The 12,539-nt window shown below is 37.9% G+C and overlaps 1 protein-coding gene across 3 annotated transcripts in view; it reads left to right on the top strand.

Annotated features, from left to right (window-relative positions):
* furinb (furin (paired basic amino acid cleaving enzyme) b) overlaps positions 1-12,539 on the top strand; it is a 114,182-nt gene that overhangs the window by 79,198 nt on the left and 22,445 nt on the right. For all 3 annotated transcript variants that reach the window (XM_079808729.1, XM_079808731.1, XM_079808730.1), the window contains 2 exons: positions 9,531-9,619; positions 11,266-11,438. In XM_079808729.1, the coding sequence (XP_079664855.1) occupies positions 9,531-9,619; positions 11,266-11,438 (262 nt within the window). The remainder of the gene's footprint in view (positions 1-9,530; positions 9,620-11,265; positions 11,439-12,539) is intronic.

The raw sequence follows: 12,539 nt of genomic DNA, 5'->3' as shown, positions 1-12,539 counted from the left end.
AATTTACATGTGTTTTAAATATTAAACACTACTGATATTAATTAATTGAATATGTATTTTGTTTGTAGGTTGGGGGTTTCATAGAAATTTATGCAATATAAAACTTTAAAGGCCGTTTTCTCAAAATGTGTTTTTTCTCACACTCAGAGACAGATATATCCACTTCAGTAGCACCTACAAGCACCAACTTTTGCAGTCTTATACTGAACTATATTCTGAAGGCTTTTAATGAAGGATATGTTGATATATCATTCCTGTCCTGAGTTATAGGTCATTTTACTCCAAAAAAACATGGTGAAAATTGATTTTTTTTAAGGCTATTGTACTAAAGCACAAAATAAGATATCCAGAATCCCCTTTGTAAAAGCCCTCTCAGCTAATATATCAACAAATAGAACCAATAATTTTAAACCTGGTCCTTTCCAATTTCCAGATTTTGTTTTTGGAAATGTATGCAAATTAGCGCATATAAGGCCTCATTTGCATATTAAAACATTAATTTACACAAAACTTGTAATAAATGTTTTTTTTGTTTATGCCAGTAATAGACTGGAGAAGTTTCACAGTGATATCTTGTAATTAAAAAAAAAATCCCTATTCAACAGTAGTGTCTTGCCTTAAGTGACTATAAATTGCATTGCATCAAAATTACATTGTTGAGAGAGAAAAAAAAAACAGATACACTGCTGTTCAAAAGTTTTTGATCTGTAAGATTTTTTTATGTTTTTAGAAGAAGTCTCTTATTTTATAAAAAAATAAATAAACCAACAAAAAAACTGTAATATTGTGAAATACTGTATTATTAAAATGTAAAATAAGTGTTTTGTATTTGAATATATTTTAAAATGTGATTTATTCCTGTGATGCAAAGCGGAATTTTCAGCATCACTACTCCAGTCTTCAGTGTCACATGATCCTTCAGAAATCATTCTAAAATGATGACTTGCTACTCAAGAAACATTTATGATTATTATCAATAGCCACGTTTACATGCGCACTTTTTTTTCATTCCGATTAAAATCCTTCCGATTGAAAGATTCGGTGGACTGTTTACATGAGACGTTATCTAAACCGATCTGGTGTTTACATGTGCTGACTTTCAGTAGGAATCATTTTGTGACATGCGCACACAGTTTGTCTGCCGCCTCAGATTCGTTACGTATCGTGGATCAAAAGTTCTGTGTTGGTAATTTTTATATTTATTTATTTTTCTGTGGGCGGACATGCAGTAGTTTAACCTAATTTATGTCCTATACAATGGCTATTTCAACAGCTGTGAATGATGAATGCGGAATCAAAAATGAATTCAATTCATTTATTTTGAAAAACACAAAATTAACAATAAAATGCACTCAAATTATTATTAAAAACATAGGATATACGGTGAAACATGAATGAAGCATTCAAGACGTGCTCAGCATCATTAGTACTAAACATGTATATTTCAGATGATTAAGGAAAGATACCATAATCACAAAGGTATAAATATTAACAAAATTAATTAAAGTAGACTGTGGGTAATGTTACTTAACCAATTTGAAGCAGTTGTTGAATTTTTTTTTATAGCTAACTTAACTGACGAGAAACCGTTCCCCGTTGAAATGGCAGCTCTCAACGGCCACCAGGACTTGTACAGTTTTATAAAAGCTATTTATTATTTGTCGTAAAGTGTAAGAATCACCTCAGAAAAATAAATTATTCTGTCACTACTGTCAGGCGCAGTTGAAGCCTATACAAACGCTGTCAATGTCTGTCATTATTCCAACATCATGTTCATAACATGTTACGAAATAAAAAGTTTAATACCTCAGAAAAATGAACTTTCCTCTCTTGTCAACATTAGCCTTGTGTGAGCGCGGCGCGCACTCTTCAGTTGAGGAGGCGCGCGCTGTACTATATCACGTCACAGAAAGACGTGCACTCAAAGTAATCGGATCAGATCGTTTACATGGTGGAATTTTTCGTTTGATCGGTTCATGAAAAGGTTTATCCCACCCCTCTCAAACCGATTACAATTTCATTCGGTTTGGCCATTTTTATTCCGATTGAGGTGTTTATATGGAGTATTTTTATTCGGATTGGACTTTTAAACCGATTACAGTGCTCCATGTAAATGCACCTAATGTTGAAAACAGTCATGTAAAAAAAAAAAATCAGGATTCTTTGATGAATAGAAAGTTCAAAAGAACATAATTTATTTTAAATATAATATTTTGTAGCATTATAAATGTTTTTACTGTCACTTTTGATCAATTTAATGCATCCTTGCTGAATAGATGTATTAATTCTTTCCCCAAAAAATAAAAAAACCATTTGTACAATATTGCAAAAGCTTTCTATTTATCATATGACACTGAAGACTGTAATGATGCTGAAAATTCAGCTTTGCATCACAGAAATAAAATTACATTTTAATTTTTTTTATCGAATAAATGTAGCCTTGGTGTGCATGAGACTTTTTCTAAAAACATTAAAAAACTTTTGAACAGCAGTGTAAGATACAAGATACAGATACAAGTGTGTAAGTCACATTTTATTATAACACTCACAAATGATAAAAAATACTGCAAATAAAACAAAGCACTATAACATTTATTTTAGTTTCCCTCACTCCACAACAAATCTTTTATGCAACATTTATTGTATACCAAGCATACATTTTTGTCAATTTTATAGTTGGAGTGTCATTTATGTAAAGGGTGACAAGGACACTTTTTATTGCATCACATTTTAACATTCTTTTCCCCATCCACACATCATTTGAAGTTGTTTTGAGCTCGTCAGCTTTATTGTGACTCATGGCACTTTAAAAATACTGAGAGCGGAGTTATCTGAATCAGTGTTTTTGCACCTCGCTGAGCTGTGAAAGGTAAATTAGCTGAACAGCATCTCTGTGGAAAAAGCTTTCTCTGTGGTAGGGAGCTCTAATCATTCGGAATGAGGTTTCGGATTTATAAAGCCGCAGATTTGATCAGGTCACAAGGTGCCGAAGAAAATCTGATTGTGAAACATTAAGTGGACTCTGCAATGAAACAAAGCCCGGGACTGAGTCACTATCCATTATCGTTGTGAATAAATGAATGCTGGTGCCCCAGGTTTACATTCCCCATGTCTTTTAAAGAACAAACACTAACTTTTTATGAATTGACAGGCTCAGGCTGTGCTGTCCACACTCAGGAGTAAATGATAGTTTGATTGCTTTTATGCCTGAATGGCTGCCAGCGAAGCGACCTTGATGTGTTTCCTGACTTTAGAAGGAAGGACTGTGTGTATTTGTATTTGAAAGGTTGTGTTATGGTCCTATGACTTCTTTTGAAAGTCACTTTTTAAAGAACTGCCCTTACCCTTGGGTGTGCCACGACTCCATAATGATACCCATTAAGCCCTTGAGTTCAGGACATGGCCACTGATCTGTCTTTCTGACTGCATGTGGGTGTCTTTGAAAGTTGTGGATGGGAATATGCAAATCGAAGCATTATCACAGCATCAGACCTCTTACAAAGTACATTTCAAGGAACAGTTTGAACATTCTTATTAAATTATATGGCCACTCACTTTGAATTACTTCCAGTCGATTTCAAGGAAGTCCTGCAATTTGAATAAAATGTTAACAAAGCAATGCTTTAACACTAGAACTACCGGAATTTTCTAACTACTACAATGGCCATAGCGGTCATTCTGACCGTTTGTACTAGACTGCGCCGAGTGTGTGTATGTGTGTGTGTGCGTGTGTGTGTGTACCCGCCCCCCCAAACCACCGCGCCACGGCATATCTCTTCTCTGTGCAACTGCAAAGAGGGAAATGTGGTGAGATACCTCACTCATGTTATCAGAGAATCATTCAGGTGTGCTTCATACATCGCTGCACTATTAGCAATGGACTTTTTTTGCTCATGAAATTTCGTCAGAATTGCACTAATGTAAAGCGCCTTGACAGTTAAAGTTAGCACAGAAGGTACTGAACCCTCTAGTTCTACCTGACTAGTTGGCCATTCTGAGCCATCCTCAAAATGTAGTTTCATCTTCATATAAAAGGTGTGCTTAAAATCTCTTTTTACTGTAGGCAATTCCCTTATGCAATACATTATACCTGCAAACAACCTCCAAAACGAGCTGATATAAAAACGGTATTGTTTATTCATGAGTTGCACCCAGCTATCAACCATTCATCACGATAACTGTCACCTGGCACTAGACAAAAGGTTGAAAATTATGCTTTATTGCAAACGAAGGCTTTACAACCTCAGCACGAAAGATATGTGTTGTAATTCAGGGCTATTGCCCTTCATATAAGCTTGTACAAATGTGTCTGGATGATTTTAATTGCGAGGAAAGGGAAAAATTGAATTGCCTGCTAGGCAGGTTAACTTGCAAACGTGCTGGTTAGCATAAAATAGTTTTGATCTTATTTACAGTTTGAGAGAGATGGATCCTGATGGATGTATCCGAATGATACTCGTTTTCTCCTCTATGTGATAAAGGACTGTGTACTATAATTCCACATGCCCTGGAGAATAAATTCAGGCACAATTACAGTTCGTTTTGAATTACTTGTACACAGCAGGTTTTGTGGAAGGCTGAGAGAGTGTTTTCACGTTATGTTTTTGCTCAGTAATCAGAAACGGATCTTAACGACCTGCATAATGGCCTGTCAAGAGCCCCTGTTTCACCATCCGCGGACACCCCCGTCCTCAGCAATTATTGATTTGATGAAACACAATAGTCCAGAGCCTTAATTAGAAGCTATTACTGCCCACCTGAAATTTACACATTTAAAGAAATCAGCCATTTTTGTTCCTGCTCCTTGTCATGACTTATGAGTATGAGACAGATTTTATTTGATTTCAAACCTTTGATTTGACTTAAAGGATCAGTTCACTTCAAAATGAAAATTTCCTGATATTTTACTCACCCCCATCTCATCCAAGATGTTCATGTCTTTCTTTCTTCAGTCGAAAAGAAATTACGTTTTTTGAGGAAAACATTTCAGGATTTTTCTCCACATCATAGACTTCAATGGCAACCAAAATGTTGAAGGTTCAAATCAATGCGGTTTCAAAGGGCTTTGGAGGCCTTCAAACGGCTTCAGAGGCTCTGCGCGATCCCAGACTAGGAATAGGGGCTTATCTAGCCAAACCATCGGCCATTTAAAAAAACTCATCTTGTGCTGCTCTGCGACGTGCCAAGGATTGCGCAATCACGTCGTAAAGGTCATGGTACACTCTAAAAAATGCTGGGTTAAAAATAACCCAAGTTGGGTTGAAAATGGACTAACCCAGCAATTGGGTTGTTTTAACTCAGCGATTGGGTTGTTTTACGCAAACATTTAACCCAACCGCTGGGTTAAAAGAACCCAATTGCTGGGTTAGTCCATTTAGGCATGGTAGCCCCACTTTAACTAACTATACATTTATTTTTGCTAGTACTTATGTGCATTTAAGGCAAGGCAAGTTTATTTATGTAGCACATTTCATACACAATGGTAATTCAACGTAGCCTTGTCCTACCAGACTCTCGTACATTTCATTTGTACAGAGAGTCTGGCCACTCTCCTTTGACAAGCGTTTACTTCCTTGAAGGCGGGTACTCTGTTGAAGTTTAAAACTATTGGATCTGCCCAGTGCCACTCTGGATCTGCCATAACCAATCGCTAACGTTTGGTCGTGACGTATGTCATGCGCCGTTCGCCTCTGTTTCTCACATGGAAATACGTAAAAATAAATGTGCAGCCACCTCAGTGATAAAACCTAAAACTTGTCCATTCGGATTGTGATTTATTCACAGTGGAGGGGAGAGTTTTGTTTTCGGGAACTGCACGGTGCTCTGCAGTGGTCAAAATGGATATAAACAGTGCATTTTGAAGTTATATATTCTTGAAAACTCAGAGATGTGGATTCGGACAGCAATTAAATGACCACACGACCTTGGTGTTTGTCTAAAACAGTAGGTCATTCGGCCGGGGATTTTTACGCGGGTGGTGGGAGACGTACGGCAATAAAACCACTGACTAGCCCCTGTAAATGATGAAAATTCAATTCCAACCCCACGAGAAACAATTACCGTCCGAATAGGGCTTCAACCAACTCCTTCACCACTAAAGGAGCGAGCCGGAAAGGCTTTAACTTCTGGATATTCGGCAGCGGTGCCACAACGGAATGAATGGCTTCGCTCGCATCTTTTCTCCGCCGCCATTACTGAACTACAACTCATACTAGCGCACGACATCAACGTCATCGTTCTCAGCCACTCCCTCTGTTCGCTGATTGGACCGGTAAAAATTTGTTCGGAGAAAACCTAAGAATATACCGCAATCCCAGACGGAGTACTGAAGGGAAATGAAAATTGAGCGGAAGTACGTAGGAGGGCAGAGCCAGGCTAAATTCAAAGTGCTTTACATAGAAAAGGTATTAAAATAGTGATGCATAAGAAATACACAAAATAACCTGATTCGGGGTGCCCCTGTCTGAGATGGATGAGATGGAGCAGGTTTGCAGCGCCCACTGGACCGTCTCACACAGATCATGAATTCAGGGACGTGCCCCTATAGGGGTATGCTACACCAATGGCCCCCAATGAGCCCCCCTGTATTAGACACGTATCTTGTACTGTCTGCAAACGTGTTAACCGTTGCCCGTAGTAACGTGGTATCGGCGACTTCTTATACCCTTATGTTTTCCAATAAAACACTTAAAGGTCCCGTTTTTCGTGTTTTTTTGAAGCTTTGATTGTGTTTACAGTGTGCAATATAACATGTGTTCATGTTTCATATGTAAAAAAACAGTATTTTTCACACAATTTACTTATCTGTATACCGCTGTTTTCACTGTCCTCAAAACGGCTTGAAAGATTTCCTTATTCTATAAAGTCCCTCCTTCAGAAATACGTATCGAGTTCTGATTGTGCCAGCGGTTCCCGTTTTGTGATTCGACAGCAGCTTAGTGCACGTTGCCCGGAAAGGTCACGCCTCTTACCATAACGGGGAGATGAACGCGCTCAAACTACAGCCCCTGAAGGCCAAACAAAGGTGATTTGACTCCGGGATGAAAATAACAGCGTCTGGACGACATGGCGACAAACGCAACCGAACCGAACCGAACGCAACACTTCCTCTTCTCCACGAGGGAGCAACAAGACCACGCCCCTTTTTCGCGTATTCTTGTGGGCGGAGGTTAGTCGACAAACTGTTCTACTGATGTAATTAAAGCAGGATGTACCAGGATGTAGTCCAGACCGGCCGTTCGCTGTAGGCTTTGAAAGGGAACTTCTGTTAAATAAAATATCTCGCTTGGCATTGAACTATGAGCTTTATAATTTTACAGGTATTATTTATGCTCTAACAGCAACATTACACACTAACTAAAGTTTGAAAAATGGGATCACGAAGAACAGGACCTTAAAAGGGTTAGTTCACCCAAAAATGAAAATTCTGTCATTAATTACTCACCCTCATGTCGTTCGACACCCGTAAGACCTCCGTTCATCTTCGGAACACAAATGAAGATATTTTTGTTGAAAGCTGATGGCTGAGAAAGGCTTCAGATAGGCCTCCATTGGCATTCAGTACATTTACACTCCCAAGACCCATAAAAGGCACTTAAAACGTTGTTACAAAGTCCATCTCACCACAGTGACTCTACAATAATTACCGATGCAACGACAATAGTTTTTGTGCGCAAAAAAAAATCAAAATAACGCCTTTATCCAACTTGTTCTTGTCTTCCGTGTGTGCCTCCACGACACATGCGCGAGAATATTACGCAGATCCGGCGTTCGGACACATGACCCAGAAGCGATTTGTTGACAAGCAGAGGGAGACGCGCGTGTATAAGCTGTTGAATTCTACATTGATCGTGCTTTAGGTCTCGGCGTAGTGCTCAAATGGGACTAAAGTGTGCATTCCATGGATTCCCGAACGCTGGCGCTACGTCATATTCTCGCGCATGTGTCGTGGAGGCACACACGGAAGACAAGAAGAGGTTGAATAAAGTCGTTATTTTGATTTTTTTTTTCGCACAAAAACTATTGTCGTCGCTTCGTAAAATTATTGTAGAGCCACTGTGGTGAGATGGACTTCGTAACGACGTTTTAAGTGCCTTTTATGGGTCTTGTGAGTGTAAATGTACTGAATGCCAATGGAGGCCTATCTGAAGCCTTTCTCAGCCATCAGCTTTCAACTAAAATATCTTCATTTGTGTTGCGAAGATGAACGGAGGTCTTACGGGTGTCGAACGACATGAGGGTGAGTAATTAATGACAGAATTTTCATTTTTGGGTGAACTAACCCTTTGACATAATTAATCATCACTCCTATCAAAGTGAGGCTCTTCTGCTCTCCTTACCCAATCTCTTCCAGTCAGACCTAAAACGCGCTCACCGTCTCACTTCCCAATTCTCTCAACTGCTCCGACTAGATAGCCTTAACCAAAAATAAATAAAATCTTAACCAAAAAATAAAAACAAGGATAATTAAAAGAATAATCACAACATATGCATATTAAATATCTGAAACCTAAAATAAACATTATGTGGTTGTTGAAAACACAGAATAGTTGTGATATGTGACAAGCGCTGAGCGAGTCTGTCTCTGGCTCAAAAGCATGTTTGCGCCGAAATGAGGCACTGAAATCTCACTGAAGTCTGGTTACATACTTGTTATATAGGTTTTGGTACCCAACCCTACTTAATTGTTCAATGATTTGTTTGCTTCATCACTAAAAGGTTCCTGGATGTTCCCTTTGGAATTGTACATGCTTTGTTTTAAGATATACTAAAATATCATTATCAAATATGATTTGTTGTTTGAATTTTTTTATATATATACATTTATTTTTACATTTGCTGCATTTTCTTTAAAAGCAACAATGGCTGAGTGCTTAGAGGCCAAGAGTACGAAGCATATTATTTTGTCATATTCAATGTCATTATTCATTTTTCTGTCACGTTCTTGTGTGCCTAATAATCTTTTTGTGTAAAATGGCAGATGTAGTGAAGGCTCTGGTAAAGCGAGGCCACCGTTTCAAAAACATCTGCAGTCTCATAGGCTCTCCAGTCCTACTCTGGGGTCCCTACCGTCCTCTTCTCCGCTTTGTCTCGGGGAAACAATGAGCTCCAATAGGACACAGATGAATGGAGAGAATAGCTCTTGCAGTGCACATACAAAACCCAAAGCCAGCCGCTATTTCTTTTGACAGTGAAGTTCATCCCCACCACGACACAAAGCTGCTGAGATTTGTCTGCAGTACTGTAGGAACGGTCAGACATCCAAGTGACAAACCATAAATCCACCATTTATTTATTTATTTATAGTTGTTATTATTGTTGCCTGCAAGGATCTAATTAGATTTTAATTAAAGGATGAAGATAGCGCATCTGTATTTGGGTGCACTGAGAGCTGCCTCTCTGTTGCGATGACAGCGCCCCAAGAATTTGCCTGTACAAACGTGGACTGAATTTGAATAGAGTTGATCTGGATGTGAACCCTGCCAATGCCACACTGTTCACTAGTGCAAACTCTCTCTTTGTCTCTCTAGACACGGGACACGCTGTGCCGGGGAGGTGGCGGCCGCAGCAAACAATGGTGTCTGTGGAGTGGGTGTGGCATACAATGCCAAAATTGGAGGTGAGTGAAGAATCCGAATGATTGGCGGTGAGACTTTTGCATATGGTAATGGGATCAATCAAAGTGGTCATGCATTAAAACTACCCAAGCACTCTCTCATTTCGTGCCCTTTGTGCATCTGTCGCCACGCTTCTCTGGACTAATCTAAAACACTTCATCTTTCAATTATAAAAGACATCTATAAAGGTGAATATCTCAGAAATATCTTTGCTATTCTGGTCACATGGACCGCATTCTGGGCCAGACATCACTGCAGGCACATATAAATTCCATATCTCTTATTTTAATAGTCTTTGTTGGAAAATATTTTTCCATCTAGATGAGGGTGATTATGGCAGAGGGCATTGCCTGAGCCTGCATGTCATTTCTGTGTTTTGTGTGTGTATCTTTGGAATAAGAGGATAATTCTGCCCGCGTGTGTGTGTGTGTGTGTGTATAAAGAGAGCAGATGTTGCTGATCTCTAATTGGCCGCTGGGTCGTGTGTGTGTGGGGGCGCGTGAAGTGTCTGAATCCTGTTGCTAAAATTATTATTAATCAAATAAATGGCCACAGAATCATTCTTATTAATTAGATGCTCTCACCCATCTTACATCATGTTCTAGCCAGACACAACACTGTGACAGGCAATTAATCTCCCACTAAAGAAGTTAGACTTCTGAAAATAAAATGTTGTTGCATATTGTTTTGTTTTTTTTTTGACAAAAATTCTTTCAACTTAGATATTAAAAATGTTGCAATGAAATTGATTATAAAAATGTATTTCTTTCAAATCTAATTACATTTAGTTTTTATAATATAACATTTAATTTGATATTTATTTTAATATTTAAATTTGCTTTATTTATACATTTTTCTTACACCATTTAAATAAACTTATATTATATATATATATACATACACATTAGTGCTGTCAATCCATTAAAAAATGTATTAGATTAATAAAAACAAATTAATTAAAAATTAAAACGCTTATGTATAAAAGCTTATGTTTAAAACGCTTTTAAAATTTCACAGTTAATCTCCAAATGACAAAAAAACATAAAGACAGTATATTTTAAATAATTGTTTTATGGCATCTTTTTATGAATGAATGTCTCCATGAAATCGATATTTCCCTGAATTTTAAACATTAATAAAAAAAAATTGTTTTCATTTATTAGGCTTGAAAAAATATAACAACTTTTAATTTAAGTGAATTTAAAACAATCCTCACATAAACCCATAGTGAATGTCATATTTACCTGTGCCCTTCCTGTCTAACAGGTAGGAAATATAGGCTACAGAAATTGAATAAAGTTATCAAACAGTCTGCCCTGATATACATTAATACTTTCCCCTCTGATTTTAAGGGGGTCCCTGCCAAGTGGATCATATTTGTGGGTCCTTAGCATCAGAAAGTCAAATAGTATAATTTTATTTGTAACATAAAATATGCTCTGGCCGGCTGTGGTTTTGTCTTCACACCTTGACTTTCAATCTTTCAGTGCCAAAAATTGTGAAAAAATTATGCTGGAAACTTGTGCAACTTACTCGTTCGCTTTTCATTTTCTTTTCCAAATATCCATCACATTTACAGACAGTGCCCATTTTTGCTGTGTCTCTGGTATCTACATTAATGCGCTTTCTGTCCCGCTCTGTTCTGCAGGTGTGCGGATGTTGGACGGAGAGGTAACAGATGTTGTGGAGGCTCAGTCTCTGAGCTTGAACTCCCAGCACATCCACATTTACAGTGCCAGCTGGGGCCCAGAGGATGATGGGAAGACAGTGGATGGCCCTGCCAAACTGGCCAAAGAAGCTTTCCTGCAGGGGGTCACCGAGGTCAGTATAGACTGGAAGAGATTTTACCAGGTCACAGTACTAATGGTTGCTGGAAACCCTATTGTTGTTGGTGGATTGCGTAACTGGCCATAGCTTTTAAAAATGTGATGGCAAATTAGATGCATTGCCAATAACAGTAAGATTTCATTTTATTTGTATAATAATTCCTTCCTGCTAAAAAGTGTTTGTATATCAAATGCATAATGCATTATAAATGCTGACAATTTCTGATTTCTGTCAAAGCGATTAATCGCATCCAAAATGAAAGTTTGTTTACACATAATATATGTGTGTGTACTGTGTAGAATTATTATGTATATATAAATACACACTCATTCATGTATATATTTAATAAATATTTGCATGTATATACTGTGTATATATATATAATATATACATATACATATAACACATTTTTCTTAAGTATATACATGTATGTGTGTGTATTTATATATACATAATAATTCTACACAGTACACACACATATATTGTGTGTAAACAAACTTTTTTGGATGCGATTAATCGCGATTAATCGATTTGACAGCACTTTTTATATCCCCTCAACTCCTCTCACCTATCTCATAGGAAACACATTGATGCTCATTTACATAAACTAAAACTTTTCTCAACTTTTGTCGAGTCACTAGACACACCTACAAATTGCTTGTGTCACTAGAAATCACCAGATCTAATTGAAAATGAATGACTTCCAGTCACAGTGTCACCTCAAGTCAGTGTCAGCATGAATTTTCACATCAGGTCATCCGAGCAGATTTTAGATCAGCTAAATGTGTCACAGCTGCCGTCGGCTTCGATCAGCACCACCGGCAGAGGAACTGGGCTGGACGGGTGAGCTGTAGAAAATGTCATCGCCTGTTTAAACGCATTTACAGGGAGAGACTTGAGAAACACAAACACAGGATCACGGAGAATACTATATTTAGGGAGATTTCTGTGATCTTGGCAGGAGATGAGCATTTGTTTTCTGTTTTCGTTTTTGATATGTTAATTCTTTCTTGGGTGCCACACATACCCTTTTCCCTTGTGAGTTTATACCTTGATACAGCGTTGCACTATGAATATGAAAATCTGTTTTGTTTT

The sequence above is a fragment of the Gobio gobio genome, assembly GCF_949357685.1.
Source record: "Gobio gobio genome assembly, chromosome: 25".
Lineage (NCBI taxonomy): Eukaryota > Metazoa > Chordata > Actinopteri > Cypriniformes > Gobionidae > Gobio > Gobio gobio.
The sequence above is the reverse complement of the archived record's forward strand: the minus strand, read 5'-3'. Positions and strand labels throughout refer to the sequence as shown.